The 21,692-nt window shown below is 47.6% G+C and overlaps 1 protein-coding gene across 1 annotated transcript in view; it reads right to left on the bottom strand.

Moving 5' to 3' along the window:
• NCOR2 (nuclear receptor corepressor 2) overlaps positions 1-21,692 on the bottom strand; it is a 284,712-nt gene that overhangs the window by 248,283 nt on the left and 14,737 nt on the right. The window contains exon 2 of the mRNA XM_077835004.1: positions 10,721-10,848. Within this exon, the coding sequence (XP_077691130.1) occupies positions 10,721-10,848 (128 nt within the window). The remainder of the gene's footprint in view (positions 1-10,720; positions 10,849-21,692) is intronic.

Here is a 21,692-nt window from a genome sequence, read left to right as displayed (position 1 = left end):
CACATGGTCAGCACAGGCTAACTCAATAGAAAGAGAACAAGTACTCTGCGTATCCTGGGATTGTCAGCTAACACAAAAGCTCTTCTTTCCGTAACTCCTTAAAACAGGGGTGGGCAAACATTTTGGCCCGAGGGCCACATCTTGGTGTGAAAATTGTATGGCGGGCCATGAATGCTCACAGAATTGGGGTTGGGGTGCAGGAGGGGGTGAGGTCTCTGGCTGGGGTGCGGACTCTAGGGTGGGGCCAGAAATGAGGAGTTCAGGGTGCGGGAGGGGACTGCGGGCTGGGGCAGGGGGTTGGGGCACAGGAGCGGGTCAGGGGAGTAGGCTCCAGGCAGCGCTTACCTGAAGCATCTCCTGGAAGCAGTGGCATGTCGCCACTCTGGCTCCTATGCGGAGGTGTGGCCAGGCACCTCAGCGCACTGACCTGTCCGCAGGCACTGCCTGTGCAGCTCCCATTATCCGCAGTTCCTGGCCAATGGGAGCTGCAGGGGTGGCGCTTGGGGGGGGGGGGCAGCACGTGCAGCCCCCTGCCCCTAAGCGTAGGAGCCAGAGTGGGGACATGCTGCTGCTTCCAGGAGCCTCGACTTATACATGTGGAGTGCCCTCCAAACCCACTCTCTGGCTGGAGCACGGGAGCAGGACAAGCCCCAGACCCCGCTCCCCAGCAGGAGCTCGAAGGCTGGTTTAAACCGGCTGGAGGGCCGAATATGGCCCCTGGGCCGTAGTTTGCCCACCCCTACCTTAAAAATTTGGAGTGCGAGCAAATAATTCTTAGTTCACATTTGTGCTAGAATCACCATTTATCCTGAAGATTGTCGAGTCTTCCCAATTTCACCAGGGCAGTTACACACCTTGCAAGACTATTTTCCCCTCCCAGAAAAGAGCTCTGGGTCAGCACATCATTGCAGGGAAACTGCATCATGAAGTGACTTATACAAACATCACTGCATCACAATGAAGTTACGTGTCACAAAGTGGCAATGCAAATGGGTTTGCCCAAGGGGATGAAATTCATAATGATGAAAACCAGAAATGTAGGGTTTTCATTCCAAAATATGAACAGCTCAGTGTTGAGGAAAGCAAATTATCAACCAAGCAGAGTAATGAAAGCTTCCTCACATTACTCTAACCAAGCCACGCTGGTCCAGTCATGCAAAGCCCAAGACTGCTCCTCAGAACAATCTTCTCCCATCATGCCAAAGGAGACAGATATGTAAATTAGGAAGTTGCCACTACCACGTTCATTTCATCATGACCTGAGCTTCATTTGAATCCAGGCCTTGGGAGAACAAAGGCTAGCAGGTAAGGTTCCTGTACCTGTTTTACAAAAAATAAAAATTGAAAACCTCTTCCTTGGAAGGGCCTGATCCTCTGAGGTGCTGAGCACCTTAACTCAACCTAGCTTCAATGGGAATTGAAGAAGCTTGTTGGAGCAGATCTTAACATAGGGAACCAATATCCAGATGTTACCAGCTGTGGCTTTCATCCATTATTTTCCCACATTAATTTTAAGAAAACAAAACAAAAAAAAAATCAGACCAAGAACGTAATTTTAATGTTGTGAAAAAACTACATGAGGGGCTGTGGATGGAGCATAGTGAAGCCAGCATTACAGCCTTGAGCTGAAAAGGGGGGTCACCTTTAAAAACAGGACCTTAATTAAGCAGAGTAAATAAAATCAGAGCGATCGCACTGTTAATTCTGGAAGATTTGGTGCCATTTGGCCCAAAACCGATTAAGATGGAAAAACTGCACATTATTTCCTTAGCCACATATTGTGGCGGCTTTCCACACGTTTCCAACTCCCACGACTCCCTGGGCTGGTCAGTCAGGGGGATTAATCATATTCAATAAACACAGTAATTAGGCTGTCCCTCATTCTACAGCACACGTGGCTACTCCTGACTGCCGCAGAAACCTGGCAGCTGGTTAACAAACCCTAACAATCATTATCATCAAAGGGAGCATACGGCCCATCAGTGCTGGGTGAACTCTTTAAAACCTGAATTGCTGCTCAGTGCAGAAACTCCAAAGAAAGGGCATGGCTCACAAACTGGTGATACAATTACCTCCCCTGAAAACACCGACTCACTTTACCACAGATAAACGTGTCCCGTACATTACAGCTACAATTTCTCCCAGTGAAACCATTATATAGCCAAATTTTCTTGTGTTAATAAGAAAATTTGACTAAAAACTGTCACACACACACACCCACCACCTGCCATGCTACAGTCAACCCAATTATTCTCATTTCTCCTGCAGAATAAAAATTGGGGAAAAAAAATAAAATAAATAAGCTGAGCCCTGTAATCTTGCCAGGACATTCCTTTGCAAGTATTCACGGTACGACTTGTACCAACAGTAAATCCTGAAATACTTTTCTTAGCTCCTGTGTTCCAGCTGGCACAGTCAACTGAACAAGCTAAGGGGAAGTCTTACGACTCCTTCCAAGAAAAAGCCTGCAATCAATAAACTGTCAGGGAAAGCAGCATATCAGGGAGATGAAATGCAGAGGTGACTTCCCCAAAGCAATGCCATCAACAGGGTTCAAGGCTTCCTTCCTTCAAGCCAGGATCAAAAGAGAGCTGCCAGTTCTTAGCCATCCACAAAGTGCATGGATAGTTCCTTCTCTGGGTTTTGATCTAGAAGTTCCCTTCCCTATGGGTATTCATTACCCTGCTTGTGCAAAGGGAAGTGTCAGCAGCTACTCCAAGCAGCAACCTCTGCAGATCCAGGCTGCCACACATGGGAAGCAGGGAAGGTCAAAACGATGGCACAATGTGCCCCCCCCCCCCCCCCGCAATGGCAGCCAGCGGGAGCAGTGCCAGAAAGGTGACAGCTCCAGGATGTATTAAGTGTTGTAGAAAGCTTTTCGCCCAGCCCCTGTTAATGCAGCAGGGGAAATCCTGCGAGCGCCACCCCAATTATGTGGAGATCCAAAGAGTGCACGATGCCTCCCTGGAGAGATGCTCTGGGGCCGAGCAGTGCTGACCACTACTTGTCCGCAGGAACCCTTCCAAAAGGTTCATGTGAAAGTCAGCTCCAGTCCCACCACCCAGTCTATTGCCCGCCCTTTATGAGTACCCATACCTGCAAGCCCTTCTTCATCACAACCGGTATCAAACTAACCTCTCTCAACAGGGTGCCCAGTGTCCACCTCACAAACAGCCCACCACCACCACCGCAACTGGCACCAGCTGGCCACCCCAGGCGAGAAGCTATGGCTCCCCTACAACTGCACACTAGAACGGGGTCAGGCAGCACGGAGAAACTTGGGCTGCTGCTCTCGCCCTGCTCTGCGCGATGACTTCAAAACCTCCCATCTTTGGTGTCTTTCAGAAGCAGCCTTACACCCTGGGCAAACTTCCCCAACCCTGCCCTGCCAACAGGCCAAAGCCCTGACCTACCATGACCACCTCCAGCAGCAAGAGGGGAATTCCCTCTCTACAGCCCACTCAACCCCTGATCCCTCTGCTTCGACTGACAAATCCAGGCACCCAACTGCGCTGTCCTCTGGGAAAGGACTGACCCCAAACCCATTCCCCACACACCCCAGGACACCGAAACAGCCGCAGCTTTTTGTCACTGTAAACATGGGCTGGCTTCAAACTGGTATCCTCCCAAGGAAATGCTCAATAGCCTATTCCCATTCCACGGAGCTCCTAAAGCCACGCCTCAGTAGCGAAGCTAGACTAATTGACAGGTTAGAGAGAGACACTGCCTTGGCCCCAATCATAACCTTTTCAAGAACAATCCCAGGCGGAAGATGCTCCACACGTCCAAGGGATCTCGGTGGGTTTTACAAGCATTACAACACTCCTGTGGAGTAGGTCAGTGGTGTCACCAGTGTACAAAGCATGGAGAGGCGAGGGGGACTTGGCCAAGGTAACAACGTCAGGCCAGGGTGACCAGCACCTTGGTCTCCTAAATCCCAGACACCACGTTCCCTCTATGTAAAGTAAGTTGCATCAACCCTTTTCCAGCGGAGCGGCATAAACAGCACCAACCCAACTGCCCCAACCGGCGGTCCCAGAGTGGCCAGCGTTGGAAGGGTGAGAAACTGGAGGTGCTCCAGGTCAGGTGCTCAGCACGCTGGCCAGGCAGTGCAGGGCAGTCCGCCTGGGCTGCATCTGTTCTGCGAATAAACACAGGCCCTCAGTCTCCAGGGCCGTCAGTCTGGCACCTTCCACTTGTACCAGACTCGCTCGCACTTATTTAAGGGCATGGGGGGGAAAAAGTGATTCTGACAGCGCGTCAGACGCAGCAGCCAGAACCAGACAGGCTGTTTCCTTTCTGTATATTCTAAGGGGGGGAGCGCGCAACAGCCTAGAAATCCATAAACAAGTACCTCACACCTCCCGCTGCTGTGTGCCAGGCAGAGTATTACACCACGGAAGGCGGGATGAGACTCTTCCTTTCAGACAGAGCACACTTTTGTGCTTCCCATCCTCCCGCCCCCGATTCACAGACATGATTTGTGTTTGTCAGCCCTCAAAGCCCTGCGTGCCGAGAGCCAGCTGCCTCCGCTTGCAGCCAATCAATCAGAACACCGGAACAAAGCCAAAGTGCTTTCAAATGCGCCTGGCTTGAACCTGCCACAGGGGACTCAGCGGCCCGGATTCCTGAGCTGCTCCTCTCTCCCTGCAGCACTGGGGTTTGCTTCTGTACCAGGGAAACCAGAACTATTCATGGTGTCAGATACAGGCTACCATCCTGCCTTGCTCCAGCCAGAGGGCAAGACGATAGAGACATTTCTCTGCCTTTTACTATGGTACCTCGCCTAGTAATTAAAGAATGTAAAAGAGAGGGTCTTTCGAATCAAAATGACTCCAAAGATTATTTTAATCTTATTTTCATATACAATAGAACCTCAGAGTTACGAACGAACACCCTGGGAATGGAGGTTGTTCGTAACTCTGAACAAAACATTAGGGTGGTTCTTTCAAGTTTACAACTGAAACGATACAGTAGGACCCCAGAGTTACAAACGGACCAGTTGACCCCACACCTCATTTGGAACCAGAAGTACACAATCAGGCAGTGTATTTCTGCTCCAAATGAGGTGTGGGGTCAACTGGTCAGTTCGTAACTCTGAAATCCTACTGTATCTTTTTAGAGGTGGCGATTTCAAAGGTGCCATTGATTTCAGGGAAGGGTTAATCTTTTGTTTTTCGTGTGCGCTTTTAAACTGTGTCTCTTTTGGGGAGTTGTCTCTATTTAAAATGTGTATGTATTTATTGTATTATGTGCAGCTGCCTCGAGCTAAAAAGTTGTTTTAATAAACATTCCAACCAGATTCCAGGAGCCAGGCAGTCTTCCAGGCGGGCAAGTGGAGAGGACACTACAGATGAGCACGCCAAACAACTTGGGATCCAGCAGCAAGGCGCCCAAAGGGTTAGGTCTACAGCGGTTTCACTGGGATACTGTAGAGAAGAACTTCACACCAACAAGAGAGGGGAGCCTGGTCTCATGGGCCTGATTTTTGAATGTATTTAAGCACCTAACAATGCAGATCGGTACCTAGTGGGATATTCACAAGGGCCTAGAAACCCAACTCCCACTGAAATCAATTGTTTGATAGATTTCAATGGCAATTAGGCACCCAGGGGCTTTTTTTTCGGGGGGGGGGGGGGGGCACGGAGGGAGAGATCACTAGGCATGCTACATACCTTTGACAATCTGGCCCCACATCCACAAGCTCTGGGCTCAAGTCCCTCCTGAGCTTAATAGCATTGGTGCACTCACGGCGCGGAAGAAGGCAAGGACACGTGACATGGGTTTGAACCAGGCCACAGCTTTCTTAGACAAATCACATCCAAAGCTGCCAATCAGGGGACAGCCCAGAGCTGTCACTCACACCCCACAGATCTTTTGCCAATTCTTGAGGGCTCCCAAACATCACACAGGGAGGGTCTCTGGGGGCCTCCACTCACTTGCCAGCATCCCTTCCCTTTTGGGTGTTGAGGCAAGAGGGGACCTCAACCCCCAGCCAGCAACATCATCAAATGCATTGGCAGGGCAATCCCCCCTGGTAGTGCCCCAGTCCTGGTTTGCATTTGCCCCTAAGGACTTAGACATGATGCCCCCATCTCATAAGGAGATGCCCTCGGGATACCCACTATATTATCCTTTTTTGGATCTGCAGCCTAAATCAGCAAGTCCCTACACTGGGCACCTGCCAACCTAACATAGGTCCACACTGTGCCCCCTAGGAGGGGGAGAATCCCAGCCCTCCGGCTGCCCAAAACCCAACCCCTAGGTTTCGCTGCGAGGAAGGCGCAAAAGGCAAGACCCACTCTACTGTTATGGGGGGAAATTCCTTCCCACCCCCAAAGCGGCGACGAGCACAGCCCACAGCAACCTAGATAGGGAGGGAGGATGAGTTGACTGCTGGAAATCAGCGAACAGGAAGTAGTTCTGAGCACATGCTTATTATCATGGCTCCAAATCAAGCCTACGCCAGAAGCCCTGTGGGAGCTAGAAATCTCGCAGGACCTGGCCCGTCCTGTCCTTTTGCCCTCTCCCACTGTGGGAGCCACCAAAACACAACCCTCCCTAAGTTCAGGGCTCTTTTATTTGCAGCTTCATCTTAGCAAATGCCACCTTTTCATAAGGTTAACTCCTTGGGCACTATGGGGAACAGATAGAGAGAGGGGACCAGTTTTTAAAATATGGTTTTGTTTATGGAATGCCTGTCTAGATGCATCCAGAACTGACATTACATGCTGTACAACTCCAAAGCATTCATGTGGCTGACAGTCTGAAAATAATCGTAGGGTAAGAAGGGACCGCAAGGGTCATCTAGTCTAACCCCCCATCTCCTGGCCAAGATGCAGCATTTGTTGGGTCTAAACCATCCAAGACAGATGGCTATCCAGTCCCTTTTTAAAAATCTCCAGCAAAGGAGATTCCACAACTTCCCTAGGCAGTCCTATGTTCCATTGTCCTATGGGTCTTAGGAAGTTTTTCCTGAAATTTAATCTAAATCTGCTGTGCTGTAGTTTGAACCCACTGCCTCTTGTCCTGCTCTCTGCGGCAAGCAAGAATAATTTTTCCTCCATCTTTACGGCAGTCTTTCAAGTATTTGAAGATTGCAATCATATCCCCCCTCAATCTCCTCTTTTCCAAACCAAACATACCCAGTTCCTTCACCTTTCCTAGTATGGCTTGCATTCCATCCCTTTGATCATCTTGGTTGCTTGCCTCTGGAGCCTTTCAAGTTTCTCCCCAACCTTTCTACACATTGGTGACACCAAACTGGACACAGTACTCCAGCTGAGCCCTAACCAGTGCCAAGTAAAGCAATACAACCACCTCCCGTGATTTGCATGCTATACCTCTGTTAATGCAACCCAAAACTGCATTTGTTTTTTTTTTGCAACAGCATCACATTGCTGACTCATGTTGAGGTTCTGATCCACCACAACTCCCAGATCATTTTCAGCCATGCTGCTGCCAAGCCAGTTATCCTCCATTCTGTATTTGTGCATTTGGTTTTTCTTCTCTAAGTGTAGCACCTTACATTTGTCTTTGTTGAATTTCATTTTGTTGTCTATAGTCTAGTTCTCCAATTTATCAAGATCCATCTGAATCTTACTCTATTCTCCAAAGTGCAGGCAACCTCCCTCGCTTTGTGTCATCTGCAAATTTGATCAGGATGCTCTCTCTTCCTACATCCAGGTTTATTAATAAAGATGTTAAACAACACCGAACCCAGAACAGATCCCTGTGGAACCCCACTTGAAACCTCCCTCCAATCTGACATTCCATTAATAGTTATTCTTTGTTTGTGGTTGTCTAACCAGTTATGTATCCACTTAATGGCAGTTCCACTGAGCCTGCATTTCTCCAGCTACTTATCAGAATGTCATGTGGAACTGTGTCAAAAGCCTTGTTAAAGTCCAGGTATATTATGTCCACCGCATTCCCCCTAACCACCAAACCAGTTACCTTGTCAAAGGAGATCAAGCTGGTTTGGCATGATTTGTTCTTGGTAAATCCATGCTGGCTTCTTGTGATCACCCCTCCATCCTCCAGGTAGTCACAAATTGAATGTTTTAGACATTGCTCTAGTAGCTTCCCAGGTATCTAGGACAGGCTGACTGGTCTGTAGTTCCCCGGCTCCTCCTTTTTAAAGATGGGCACCACGTTAGCCCTACTCCAGTCTTTCAGGCCCTCTCCTGTTATCCATGAGTTTGCAAACATCATTGTCAGTGGCTCCGAGATGTTTTCAGCTAATTCCTTCAGTACCCTGGGGTGAACAGCATCAGACACAGCTGATCTGAATTCATTCAAATTGGTCAGAAGATCCCTGACATGTTCTTTGCTTATCCCAATCTGCAGCCCTTTCCCCTTGTCTACAGTAACTTCGCTGTCATCCAGTCACTTTATTTTTTGTGAGAAGACCGAAGCAAAGTAGGCGCTGAGCAGTTCCGCCTTCCTCTCATCCTCTGTTACCAGCTCACCTTCTCCACTGAGCAGAGGACCCAGGCTGTCCTTCATCTTTTCTTTAATCAGTGCTTGAAGGGTTAAAAACATACTATTCTTGGTCAGACTGGCAAAGACCCCGGGGGGCAGGGGTTCACCTTCTTCTGCAGGATGGGGCCCGAGTCACTTGCAGGTTTAAACTAGTGTCAATTCTCTGTAACTTGAAGTCTTTAAATTACGATTTGAGGACTTCAGTAACTCAGCCAGAATGCAGGAGGTCAGACTAGATGATCATGATAGTCCCTTCTGACCTTAAAGTCTATGAGTCCACGACCACACTACGCAGGATAGGCTCTATTGTATAAATCACACAGCATATACGAGGCAGATGTTTCTGAGACCCTTTTGCATTTGGTGTTCTAAGAACTGCTCATGTGAAAAAATCAGTCAGTAATATAAGCAGGCTGCTTTTGTATTCCATCTGGTATTTTGTTATACAGGGAAACAAGAAATGAATGTGAAAAGAATACATTCAGTACCTTGAAACAAATTCTTACTGGGCAAATGCCCAAAAAAGGGTAGGTCCCGTTCCGGATTTTGCCAAATCTCACCAGCACACTCATAATTGTAAAAACTGAAGTCAGGGGCTGTTTCTGTCAAGGTCCCATTTACGTAGGAGGATTCAGATAAACGGTTCTGATTTGGCCCACTTCCAACTTTGCTCTCAGGTGCTGCACTATGGAGGAGTTACCACTGAGAAATCGGAGCAAGTCAAAACAACGCGCCAGGCAGAGAGGTGGATTAGTCGTCATCAACACTGACACTACCTCTTTGCACAAGTGCCTGAGGCCTGCACTCAGTCCACCTCACCAGGACATACTTCACCATGCTACCAGGTGCAAAGAGCAATTTCAAAATCTGTATTTTTTTTTTTTTTGGCCAGATTCTCGCTTGTTTGACTCGACTGCATCGGTAAGAACCCACGCTGTTGGGAAAAAGAGGGTATTTTGGCATTTCTGGACCAAATCTGGAGCAATCCATCATAAGGTGCATGCACTTATCGTGGAACGAACCTGACGACCTAATATATCTTTCCCTCTCTCTAACTATTATGATTTTGGAAAAGGAGAAATGTATTTTTCATCCAGCCATAACTGAGGGCTCAGTGATTCAGGACTGCTCTTAGCCATACCCAGTAGCAAGAGTCAAACACTGACTTGCATAAGTCTACTGTTCTACAGTGTGTATTTCACCTCCAGGTTATTTTTTTCCAAGACCACTCGGTGTCAAATGCAGAAGAGAAACTGTAACATGGAGAGCGTGGTGTTTTGCAATGAAACCGAGAGCAAGAGTGCTGGCCTTTTTAACTGGTTAGCTCCTGTGGTTAGTGCATCTACAAAACTGTTAGCCACACTGTGTTTGGCTGAGCCGCACATAAAAACACCCTGCACGCTCTCCCTGGGGTTATCGGCGAGCATGACGGGAAGGCAGTGGGACCTGGCAAGAATGAAATGAGTGGAAGATGCAAGTGTAAAAGGAGAAATTAAAAAAAAAACAAAAACAGGAGGAGAGCAACAAAAGAAGAAGTGGAGGTGAACAATGGAAACCGACCATTCTGGTTCCTCTAACTCCTCCCTTTTGCCTTTTAGAGTTAAAACCAAAACCAAAAACACTGCATTCACTTCCCACTCAGAGAAGCCCACAGAGCTGATCGAGCCAATGTACAGCTTCATGGAAGCGTTCTTGTTTAAAGTTACACAGCAGACAGTAAAGGGGTTAAGAAAAAGGGACAAGTCATAAATCAGTAATTACACATTTGCACTAGTGCAACTGAGCTCAGAGTCTGGCCCAGGGAACAGAGATAGAGAGCACACAGCCTGTTATTCTAGTGTTCTCTAGCTCAGGCTGTCAGATGTTTCCTCTGGCTTTAGCACCCATGGAGAACCAAAAAAAGCACACACCCGCAGGCCCAGTGCCCTCCTACTTAGCAGTGCCATCCACTGGAAATGGGAAGGACAGCCCCAGACACACAAGGCCCTTTCTTCCGAACATTTGGCATGTAGGGATCATTATGCGGATTGGATTATACTGGAGAAATCAGAAGAGCTTTTGCATCATCAAGTACAATAAACCCCATTAAAACACATGGAGCTCATAATAATAGCGCTTAGGTCTTACAGAGCACTCGTCACCTTCCAAGCGCTGTGCAAACATGAAGGAATGAGGAATACAGACACACACAGACACCCAGAAGGAGACTCTGTGGGTAGAATGCCTGCCTCCTTACCTTTCATTCCCTGGCTGGAATTCAGACAGCAAGGAAGGCCTCCTCCGCTGTGGCTGCAAAATAGATCCAGGTGGTAGGTGGGAAGTGTAATCCCTGGGATGATGCTGATACTCTAAGAGACCCACATCCTGCAACAAACATAGAAAGAGAGTTGTTCTGCGGATATCAAATATTCAGAGGACCGTGATCACTTGCATTTACATCTCTGCAAATTATGGGTGATATTCCTTTAAGAACACCAGGTGCCAGATTGAACTCCCTGGGGAGCTCTGAGCTCTCTATCCACCATGTAAGGGGGAGCAGTGCGAGGTTCCCTGAGCTGCTTTACCAATGAACCTCAACACATGTTGGGTTGAGATGGTCTATGTGGCCTATTCAGTCAGCCGTGGGCCCCTCTGCTTGGACTGCTCAAAAGGGCACCACAACGGTGAGGGTGGTAGCTTGTAACATACTCACACGTCCACTCTAGTCAACGGACGCAGACCACAAACTCATTTCACTGTGGGCACAAGTGATCTGGGCTGGGTTTGGTCCAGTGACCTAGAGCTGAAAGGCGCGGTCATCTTTCACCATTTCCCCTGAGCTATTCCATTCCCTCTCTCCTTCCCGCCACACACAAAAGAAATATGGCTAGAAGTGGACTGTCACTGTGCTGAGGCAGGTCTTTGCTCTGGACCTACAGTCGTAGCCTCATTCACTCAGTCCACATTCCCATCAATCACTTCACCGCGGCTTCTGGTGGAAGGGACTTAGAAAGGCCTCTTCAAGTGCAGCCCATTTACTAGGCATCTTACGTCTTTCTGATGCTATTCAAGGGAACATCTGATCGTCTGCGAAAGGATGCTGGCCTGCCTCTGCAGGGCCAGCAGCAGAAGTGTTAAACAGCCATCCTCCCACAGTACAGCAACACAGTCACGTGGTTAGGCCAAAATTCTCAAGTGGGGGGTTTGGGAAGCAGCAAAGGGGCTTTATACATGAAAACCTGGTGTGATGCAAAATGTTTGTAATGTAAGATTACTTAATTTCAATCCAGTTCTGCAGAGAGTTATCAACCTTCAGCACAACAGACCCACAGAGTTTAAGGAACCATTAGATCCTCTAGTCGGACGTCCTGTCTCTCACAGGTCATTTCACCCAGTTGCCCCTGCTTTGAACCCAATAACTTGTGTTTGGTTAAAGCAGACCCTCCAAAAAGGCACATTATTATTAGTAGTAGTATTATCATGGCATCAAGGAGTCTCAGTCACGGACCCATTGCGCTAGGCGCTGTACAAACACAGAACAAAAATACAGTCCCTTCCCTAAAGAGTTTTGTATTATGAGAAACTAAAACTAATCAAGCTCATTTCATTGTCCAGCCTGAGGCCCTGTCTAGCCTAGAAAGTTTTACCATTTTCGTTACACCTCTATAGTTAAAGCGGCACAACCCTGTGTAGTGTGGATGCAGGTATACCGGTGTGAACCAGCAACAGGCAGACAAAGGGCTCAATCCTACAACATGCTGAGCACTGTCCCCAGTCCAGCCAAACACGTGCTTAACTTTAAGCATGTAAGTGGGTCCGCTGAAGTCAAATCCAAGGAGTAGAAAAGTTTAAAAGAAAATTAAATTTCTAAAATGCTTTCAACTTTAGTAACCTACGGTGTTGGTAACAATAAAGAGAAAATACATCATCATCTTGACCATGACCCTTTAAACGTGGCTCCCAAGAACTGAGCAAAAAGAGGTAGAAAGGACAGTTTGTTACTTATTATGTACACATCCCTTTTGTTCCTTGGCCCTTGGAGAGTACAGTACTGTATGTCCCTGATTTAATTAACTAAGGAGCCCTCCTGCTCTGTGCCACAAAGGCTCTTATTCAAGCAATGAAATATTTCAGCTGTTATATTTCAACTGCTATTTATCTGCAGATAGATGCCTGACCACTGGGAGGGGTGGGGGGAGCAAAGATTAATAATCTAATTATCTGATCAATGCTTCGTAATGTCCCACCACTTTCATGAAAACCATGGTAATACTGGAACATCGTTATGCCAGAAGGAAGGAAACTACTAGGACTTCAGACCATATTTTAAGTATTTTTCACCTGAAAAAAACTGAGAAGTTTCTACCCTGGTTTGATTCCCAAGCCACTCACTGTATGGTTTTGGTAAACCCTGCAGATACGTGTTTCAGAGGGGAGAAAGAATGATCCAGTAGTTACAGCACTAGCCCAGGATTCAGAAGACCTAGGTTCCCTTCCCAGCTCAAAAGACTCGCTGCGACACCTTGGGCACATCACTTAGTCTCTCTGTGCCTCAGTGGCCCCACCCCATCTGTATAATGGCAATAACAAATATGGCTGTTCCTCACAGCAGGGTTCTGAGGCTAAATGAAAGAGCTGGCCAAAAAGCAGGTTCTCTCTCCCCACAGAACACTTAAATTTTTTGGCAAAAATTGCAAAGGAAGGCAATGCACCATGAGAGTCCCCAGCCATGGTAGAATGAAGTCCAGCCAGGGAGCCCAGCCCACAAAAGAGAACCGGGACAGGAGGAAACCAAACTACAACTCCCAGGATGCACTGCAGCAGCACATGCAAATCATACTATTTGGGGTTTCTGCCAAAATATTTCCAGGGTTTGTTTTGTTGGGATTTTTTTTTGTTGAATCAAAAAAGCAAAATTGTCCATGGAAATCAGACAAACACCCAATTTTCTGCCAAAAGCCAATTTCAAAAGAAAATGTTCATGCATCCCTTCTAAACATATTAAAAACCGTGATGCTTTCAGGCTATGTCTACACTCAAACCGGTAGAGCCGCAGAGGGACAGCTGTGCCACTGTAGTGCTTCAGTGTAAACGCTCACTACAGCGACAGAAGGGGTTCGCCCGTCGCTGTGGTTAATCCACCTCTCCAAGAGGGGGCAGCCAGGTTGACAGAAGAGTTCTTCTGTCGACGTAGCGCTGTCTACGCCGGGGGATTAGATCGGCTTAACTATGTCGTTCACGGGTGTGGAGTTTTCAAACCCCGCCCCATGCAACATAGCTTGTTCAACCCAACTTTTTAGTGTAGACCTGGCCCCAGATACTGTAGTGATGGGACTAGATAAGTTCCACCGATTTTCAAAATGGGTGCAGTTAGGCAGCCTTTAAAAATCAAGAGGAGTTGGACAATGATCTCATGTTGAAGACTTCCCCCCTCAACTGTAAGAAAGAACAAAGAAATCAGCAATGAAAGCCAATGCTTCAATTGCAACTGGGACTACAGATTAGAAGAAAATGTCAGGAAATATCAAAGCCCAACATCTTGGGATGTCAAGAGGTAAAATAACATGTTTGTACAGTAACTCTATGGAAAACCAGGGGGAGGGGGGAAAAAAAAAAAAGGAATTCTAGGCATTCCCTCCAGAGGAGCCAAGAAAAACAGAATTATTTCCAAGTTCAGCATCTCCTTCACAAAAGCTTAAATGAGACAAATATCAAAAGGGGGAAACGGTGGCGTCTACTAGCTACTATTTCTTGTTATGCCTGGAATAGTACACGGGGATATTAGCCCATGGCGCCAGGGTTCATGGTTTCCCGCCACTAAGCGATAGTGTGACGTTACCCTTGGTTTTCTTTTTCTATTCTAGATGATCTTGGTCAAGTCCAGTCCTTTTTCGGCGACATGGACAAGTTTGCATAGAATTTATCCAGCGCTTTAGGTCCCCTGCTTCAACTACACCCCGGCTATTCCAGACCTGGGCCTCTCCTGAACCGAGGCATGACTTGACAGGTGGTTTCATGTGAAGAAAACACCTACTGGAGTCTGTTTAGGTCCAACTTTACTTCGGCATTCCCAATTCTGATATGGCCCAGCTCTCCAGAGATAAAATCCCCTGAGTTGCTTAGTCTCTAGCAATACTAGCCAGTGGAGCACGTGGCTCTGTCTGGAACTCAGAAATGTCGGTTAGACATATGCCTCTGGCCCAACTCTGCATTATCTGATACATAAAACCAAGGAAGTTTGAGACGGAATGATCCCATTAGATCTTCCAGTCCACCTCCCAGACACTACAGGGCTTCTCACAAAGGCACATTCCCTCAATTACTGGCTCATCCTATTTTTAAAGGTCCCATATGATGTTGCTTTCGGCACTTCACTAGGGAAGCTATACAAAATATAAGCATACACAGCGAATGGACGGATAGGCGGGCCCATAAACAGGACAGTCCCCTTTTGAAGAAACTTATTAAAAGGAATAAATAATGCCCAGATTCCTAGTTCGAGAGGTGGATTTGCCCAGTAAAAATGTCAATCTCAATTTTGCATTAACAGCAATTATATATGGTTTATGTCATGCCCAACCAGGAAGACCCTGCCAAGCCAATTACATGATTGCTAGGAGAGTATTGCAAACCTCAAAGAGGCAGGCATATTTCTGCCCTGGTGTCTAATGCAGTGGTGTTCAATCTTTCCTATACTCTGGTTCCCTTTTCCATACCGGATCCACACCACCAATCTAGCCAGGACATCCCTCCATACAGCACTGTGCGAAGGGCAGAGTAGTCATGATTCCCTGACATCTGTGCCTGACCTCCCATTTTAGCGCCCATGGTCTATGGGGAGATTTTTGTCAGGCCCAATATCTCCCCAGCTCTAACCCTGTAAGAAGGCTCTCCTGCTTCCAGATTGTCTCCTTCTATCTCCTGCTCAAGTCAGCCTTCCTCCCAATTATCACTAGCCTTACAAGTCTTGTTATACTGCCTGAAGTGAAGGGGAAGCTCACAGAGATGTACTATTACCCATGAGTTAAGATCTTTGAGACCTGCCTTTCCAGCTTCACCACTAAACACAGCGTTGGCTAATACAATTTCCAAAAGTTCACCGACAGTGTCTGGCGTGTTTCACTTCACTAATGTTAGTGGTTGGTTCTGACAGCACAAAACAACCTGAAAAATTAGCATAAAGGATTAAAAATCCATGAATCTCTCTGTGCCCTTTGACGAACCATCAAAGTAGCCACTGGAGACCTGTCAGAATGTAGGCGGATTAATTGCTCAGAAAGTTACTACAGTAAATTGCATTGTGTGTCAAGATTGCGCCTTTCATAAACAAATACCTTTAGGGTTTAACAAGCACGTGTCAGTTTGTTTTGCAATCTTTAAAAGGCACACAGCACGAGGCAACCCCCACCAGAAAACCTTCCAAGTGCTACCATGACAAAGAGATGATCTTCTAATGACCATCTTTATCATTCCGGAGCTTCTCTTGTGACCTCTCCACTCAGAATGTAGGTGATGGCCCCAATGCAACAGCGAGGCATGCAGCACCATGCGCAAGGACACATGGGAGAAGCGATACAACTTGCACCTATCAACCCAAAATGTACTGCAATTCCTTGCCTCCTGCTAGAGAATGAGGATAAAACATTGGGACTCAGATGATCAAACACAGCCTGGCCCCGAAGCTATACGTCTCTTCGTTTTCTTGGTTGGTTTTGGTTTTTTAAATTCTACTTTTTGCTCATTCTCCATTCCTTCTCTCTCTGGATCTCTTTTCTCTTCCTTTGGGGAAAAAAACCAAAACAAAATAAAATAACTCTCTCCTCTATTTGCTGATAGCTCAAAGCAGTAGGCTCTTTCTCCATGGAGCTGTTATATCCCCCCCGTTTTCTCCTCTTGCGATTTCATTCCCTTTCCCTCCATCCCACTCATCTGCTTCTCCACTCTACAATTCCTGGCAGTCAATGCAGCTTTCCAGAACACGACATGGTAGTAGGAATGTCCCCCCCAGCCAGACTGTACAACCTAAAAGTAGCATCTCCTTGCCAGGGGTTCCATTCAGTGTAAGACCACCAAATAGCCGCACTGACACCTTATTAGCTCACAAGTTGCTGCTAAAACATGTCATGACAGACGAAAACATGAAAAGCCCCCACTTGGTGCTTTCTAAAGCGCAAGTCTTTTGCCTGCTTTTGAAACGCCATTCAATTAGAGCACCAAAAGGCACGCACTCAAATTAGAAACGAGAGCAGGCCACAAATTTCAAAACATGTTCTCCCTCATTCCCCAACTTAACTTCTTATCTAGAACCCCCCTTTAAAACCAGGGCGCTGTGGGGCAGTCATTATCCTCAAAGCATTCCAACTGGAACACCTGCCCCAAATGTATCTACCTATGTAGATGCTACAGTAATGAGGGTTAAGCGCCTCACAACCTCGAACGCACATCCCTGGGAGGCAGGGCAGCGCTGTTATCCCCGTTTTGCAGATGGGACCTCAGGCTCAGGGAGGCTAGATGACTTGCCTAAAGTCACGCATGAAGCCCAGGGCAGAGCAGGGAATTGAAGGCTGGTCTCCCAAGATCTAGACTAGTGCCCTAACCACTGGGCCACCACTTCAACGGAGATGCTGGCTGAACCACACTCCCCATTCATAAGAGGAAAAAAAAAACAAAACAGGAAACAAACGTGTCCGATGGTTCTAACTACTATAACCATGTTCAGGACACTACTGTGCACAACGACTTCAGCTCGCCTAAGACAGAGGGCGGAGAGGTGGGGGAAAGGGACCAAACAGGATACTGCATAAGCTGGAAGATACATCAGTGTGCAGTGGTTATTCCAAAAGAAAGCAGGCAGGCTTGTCTGGATTGTCTTGCCTTTGAAATCATTTGCGGATCATTTGAAACACTCCTTCCCACAGCCTGCAGGCTGACCAGATCTTCTTTCATGATGACTTGGATATTGCTTTGTGGCTTCTGGAAATTCTACAGAGTTTTGCAAACTGATGTCTTGAAAAAAAGGTGGTGTGGGAAGAAGGAATTAGCAACATTTTCAGTTTTGCTGGTGGAAATTAACTCTTTTGAGACACAAATGAAGGAGACATAATCTTTCCAAACTAATCAACAGTAGCAGCAGCCACCATTTGGGAAACCCCAGGTCTTAACACCCTCTTGATCAATTTCCCCCGGAAACCTAACTGTTGGGAGAAAGAAACTACACTAATTGTTAAAATGTATAAGCAAACTGTCTGGAGCTTTCTTTCTGCTATGACAGCACATGGGTCCTCAGAGAGCATGGCAATTTTCAGTGTGCCACCGAAGAGTTACGTTTCAAACGAAAGGGTTATGCTCCTTGCCTGCGATCCTATTCCATGTGCAGGTCTTGGGCAACAACTGGTCTGCTAACAGCAATAGTCGTGCAACATGGAGATTGGGCTATCTAACCATTTATGACACACTCATCATGGATAACAATGGGAGTTCATGACACGGACTACAGGCAGCATAGGCTAGCAGTGGGGCTGTCTCATAGGGGATAAGGGCAGCCCATAACCCAGGGACTTTAACTGGATCTCCTTCCTTAGAAGTTTTTAAGGTCAGGCTTGACAAAGCCCTGGCTGGGATGATTTAATTGGGGATTGTTCCTGCTTTGAGCAGGGGGTTGGACTAGATGACCTCCTGAGGTCCCTTCCAACCCTGATATTCTATGATTCTATGGATTTCTATATGGAGACTGAAGGTAGTATACAGGTCCACTGAGGACAAAGAGTGTTGTATGCAGAGCAAAGGCTCTTGGATAGTATTCAAGATCCCTTTTCTACAACGAAAACTGTCCTCCCCCTCGCCACTCACTCACTCACTCACACACCCCATCAAACCCTTACTGCAACCTCAACACATGAATAACAGCTAATATTGCACACTGCTTAATCCTCTGCAATAACCTAGTGAGAGACTCCAACCACACCAGATTTGCACAATGGAAGCAGCACTGGACAGCCCAGCTCCCGGAGCAGAAGCAGACCTGCCAGTCATTACAGAACCAGAAGCAGGCTGCCACATCCCTGCGATCACTCACAGCTTCGCAGCGAAGTGCAGAGGGAACGGTTCCTCTTGATCTTCCTCAAGCCACGCTCAGGGTTTTCCCCTCAGTGCCACACTGGACCATGTGGGCTAAAGGCCTAAAGAAACGGTTCCCTGCTAGCAGTAACATCTCCATGGAAATGGACGGGGAAAACAACATGAAGGATCAACCAGGCCCAGAAATGTATCAATGTACATATTTGTCACTCCAAAACCAGCAGCTGTTGCACAGAATCACATGCCCTCTCTCCAGTGCTTTGGATTGTTGCCCTGGCCAGGATGCTGAAACTGCCCTATTTATTATTTCACTGCAGCTAACATCCAAACTTTCAGTGATCCTGTCCACGGCAGATTTTAGTGGTAGTCCATTCCCCACAACACTAACTAACTGTACTTCCAGTTCATTTGCTCCATTAATTATAGGATGCATGCAGGACTCAGGTGCAGGGATGTGTGTGGCTGCTAGCCAGGAGGGAGAGGGACTGGGAACAGGGATTACAACAGGTGGCAGCCAAGAACAAGAAGAATTCCAATTCCACCTACTTAAAGCCTTGGAGAGCGTATGGTGTCCATGGCATATGCCCTGGAGATAGGAGAGGATCCACATGGGACATCAAGAGCCTCAACTTAGACCCCAGCATAAAACTGCAAGACTACAGTGTGCTCTCCGCCCTCCCGCCTTCTGTTAAAAAATGCATTTGGTCAGATTCTAATTTTGCATCCGGTTGGAAATACCGGGCCCAATTCTGCTCTAATTTAGATTTGAAAGCCCGCTGAAGCTAACAGGCTTGAATGGGTGGTCACTGATGGCACCATATTTTATGCTGATTGCTGGTGGAACTAGTGGGGTAAGGGCCTAGAAGTTAAAACAACATGGTCAGCCCCCTCAAAATACATGACATTTTTACCTACCTTCAGCCAACCACATGCACTGAAAACGTAGCTCTCCATTTAAAACTGTTTGTTTCTGGAGCAGTGCCTTCCACTGCACCCAAATACACAATCAGTTCAGATAACCCAACAAAAACGGTTACAGCTCCAACACACACACCCTAAAGTGTTTGGGGTTCTGCAAAGGATCGAAATGGAAGAACAAATCACACGCAAAAAATTATTTAAAAAAAAAAAAAAAACACACTAAAGAGCCAAACAGCCTCATTAAAATAAGTGTCTCCATGCAGGAGCATAGAAAGGTGCATAAGGCCTATCTGAAATCCTTCTAAAGCCATCCCTAGCCACCAAGGAGGGTTAGATTAATTTGCACATCCGCTGTTTGTTGGTGGGAGCTAGCTGATGACAGACAGCTCTGGCATTCTCAAGGTCTTTTTATGTTTCTGTTTTCAGTGAATTATTTTTTTTCTGAAGCCCTGCAAGCACTCCTCCCACCCCCACTTCCTGGTAAATCCTCTGACCCTGAATAACCTGCGCTTGTCAGGCTCATTTAGATACAACAATCAAACTGCCTTCAAAAAAAAAAAAGAGTGAGCAAGAGAGAGAGAGCGTGAGGAGGCTGAATTCAATCTTCAAGAAAGCCATGAGCATCACAGAAACCCAGAGGGTTCCAAGGAAAAAGCTTCTTAATTTTTGAAAGCTTTCTGTCTGCAAAGTCATCTTCCACATTGTCTCAAATAAAAGCCCCCATTAGCTCCCGACCTCAAGATAACCTGTATGCTAAACCAATAACTGCATGCAAGCGACCATTCTTGTTGCTTAGTTTGATTGCTGTTCTAACCGTATGTGGTTGCTTGCATGTTTCATTCTTTTCTTTCCCTGTTTCCAGCTGGCAAGGTCTGGGCTGCCTGATCTCCAGCCATGAGAGAGAAAGGGAAGTTTGGAAGCAACTCCGCAATCTGCTCCAGGCTTTGGACCTTCAAAGCAAAGCACTTTCCTCCAAACCCAGATAATGCCGGGTCGCAGACAACCCCTGTTATGCTTCTGCTCTCCCAGGCACTTTCCCATGTGGAGCAAGGACCCTTACCCAGCCTGATCTGGAGGGGTTCAAGGCACCCACAGCTCCTCATTGGCATCAGAATTAGCTCCTAAGAGAAGTAACATAGATGCAAGGTGGGGACAAGGGGTGGACAGCCAGAGGCTATGGTCTCATCTTGCATCAAAAATTACCCATCATTTTCCCAATAGAGGAACAGCCTTTATCATTCCCTTTCTTAAGTTTCATTTTTAACGCCTTTTTACAGTGAGTCTAGGGAGACCTAGACCTCTAGCAGAGCATTCCCTACTGGTGTGTTCTATTTCACCGTGGAATGGTCTTCCAGTGATCGAGACGTTTGCAAGTGAGCGCAACAAAACAAACAGAGGTGGACAAACTACGGCCCACAGGCCACATCCAACCCACGGGACCGTCCTGCCTGGCCCTTGAGCTCCCGGCCGGGAAGGATCGGCCCCTCCCGTGCTGTCCCCTCTCCCCCACAGCCTCAGCTCGCCATGCTGCCAGCACTCTGGACGACGGGGCTGCAAGGTCCTCCCGGGCAGCGTGGCTGTGACAGCTGCTGGGTGTAGTGTATTAAAATTGCTCCCTGTAGGAATGTGCTACTTACAGAGCACCAGGACTGGCAGCGGTAAGTAGTACACCGTAAGTAGCATATTCCTACGGGGAGCAATTTAATACACTGCACTTGGATAGGGAAGGCTGCGCCTCCCGAAACAGCCTGGCCCCCGCCCCCTATCCGCCCCCTCCCACTTCCCGCCCCCTGACTTCCCCCCTCAGACTCCCCGACCCATCCAACCCCCCCGCTCCCTGTCCCCTGACTGCACTGACCCCTATCCACACCCCCACTCCCTGACAGGTCCCCCGGGACTCCCACACCCTATCCAAACTCCCCCTGTTCCCCATCCCCTGAACGCTCCCCCCAGAACCTCCACCCCATCCAACCACCTCCTGCTCCCTGTCCTGACTGCCCCCCGCCCCTTACCCAACCCCCCCGCTCCCGCCCCCTTACCATGCCATTCAGAGTACCAGGACTGGCAGCTGCAAGTAGCACACCATAAATAGCATGTTCCTACAGGGATCAATTTAATACACTATAGCAGCCCTCCATACAGTTTCGGAACCCCGATGTGCCCCTCCGGCCAAAAAGTTTGCCCACCCCTGCTATACAACAAGGGGCCACCTCTCCAGTGGAAGAGGGATG

This window comes from Eretmochelys imbricata, chromosome 15 (genome assembly GCF_965152235.1).
Source record: "Eretmochelys imbricata isolate rEreImb1 chromosome 15, rEreImb1.hap1, whole genome shotgun sequence".
In the NCBI taxonomy this organism is placed as follows: Eukaryota; Metazoa; Chordata; order Testudines; family Cheloniidae; genus Eretmochelys; species Eretmochelys imbricata.
The sequence above is the reverse complement of the archived record's forward strand: the minus strand, read 5'-3'. Positions and strand labels throughout refer to the sequence as shown.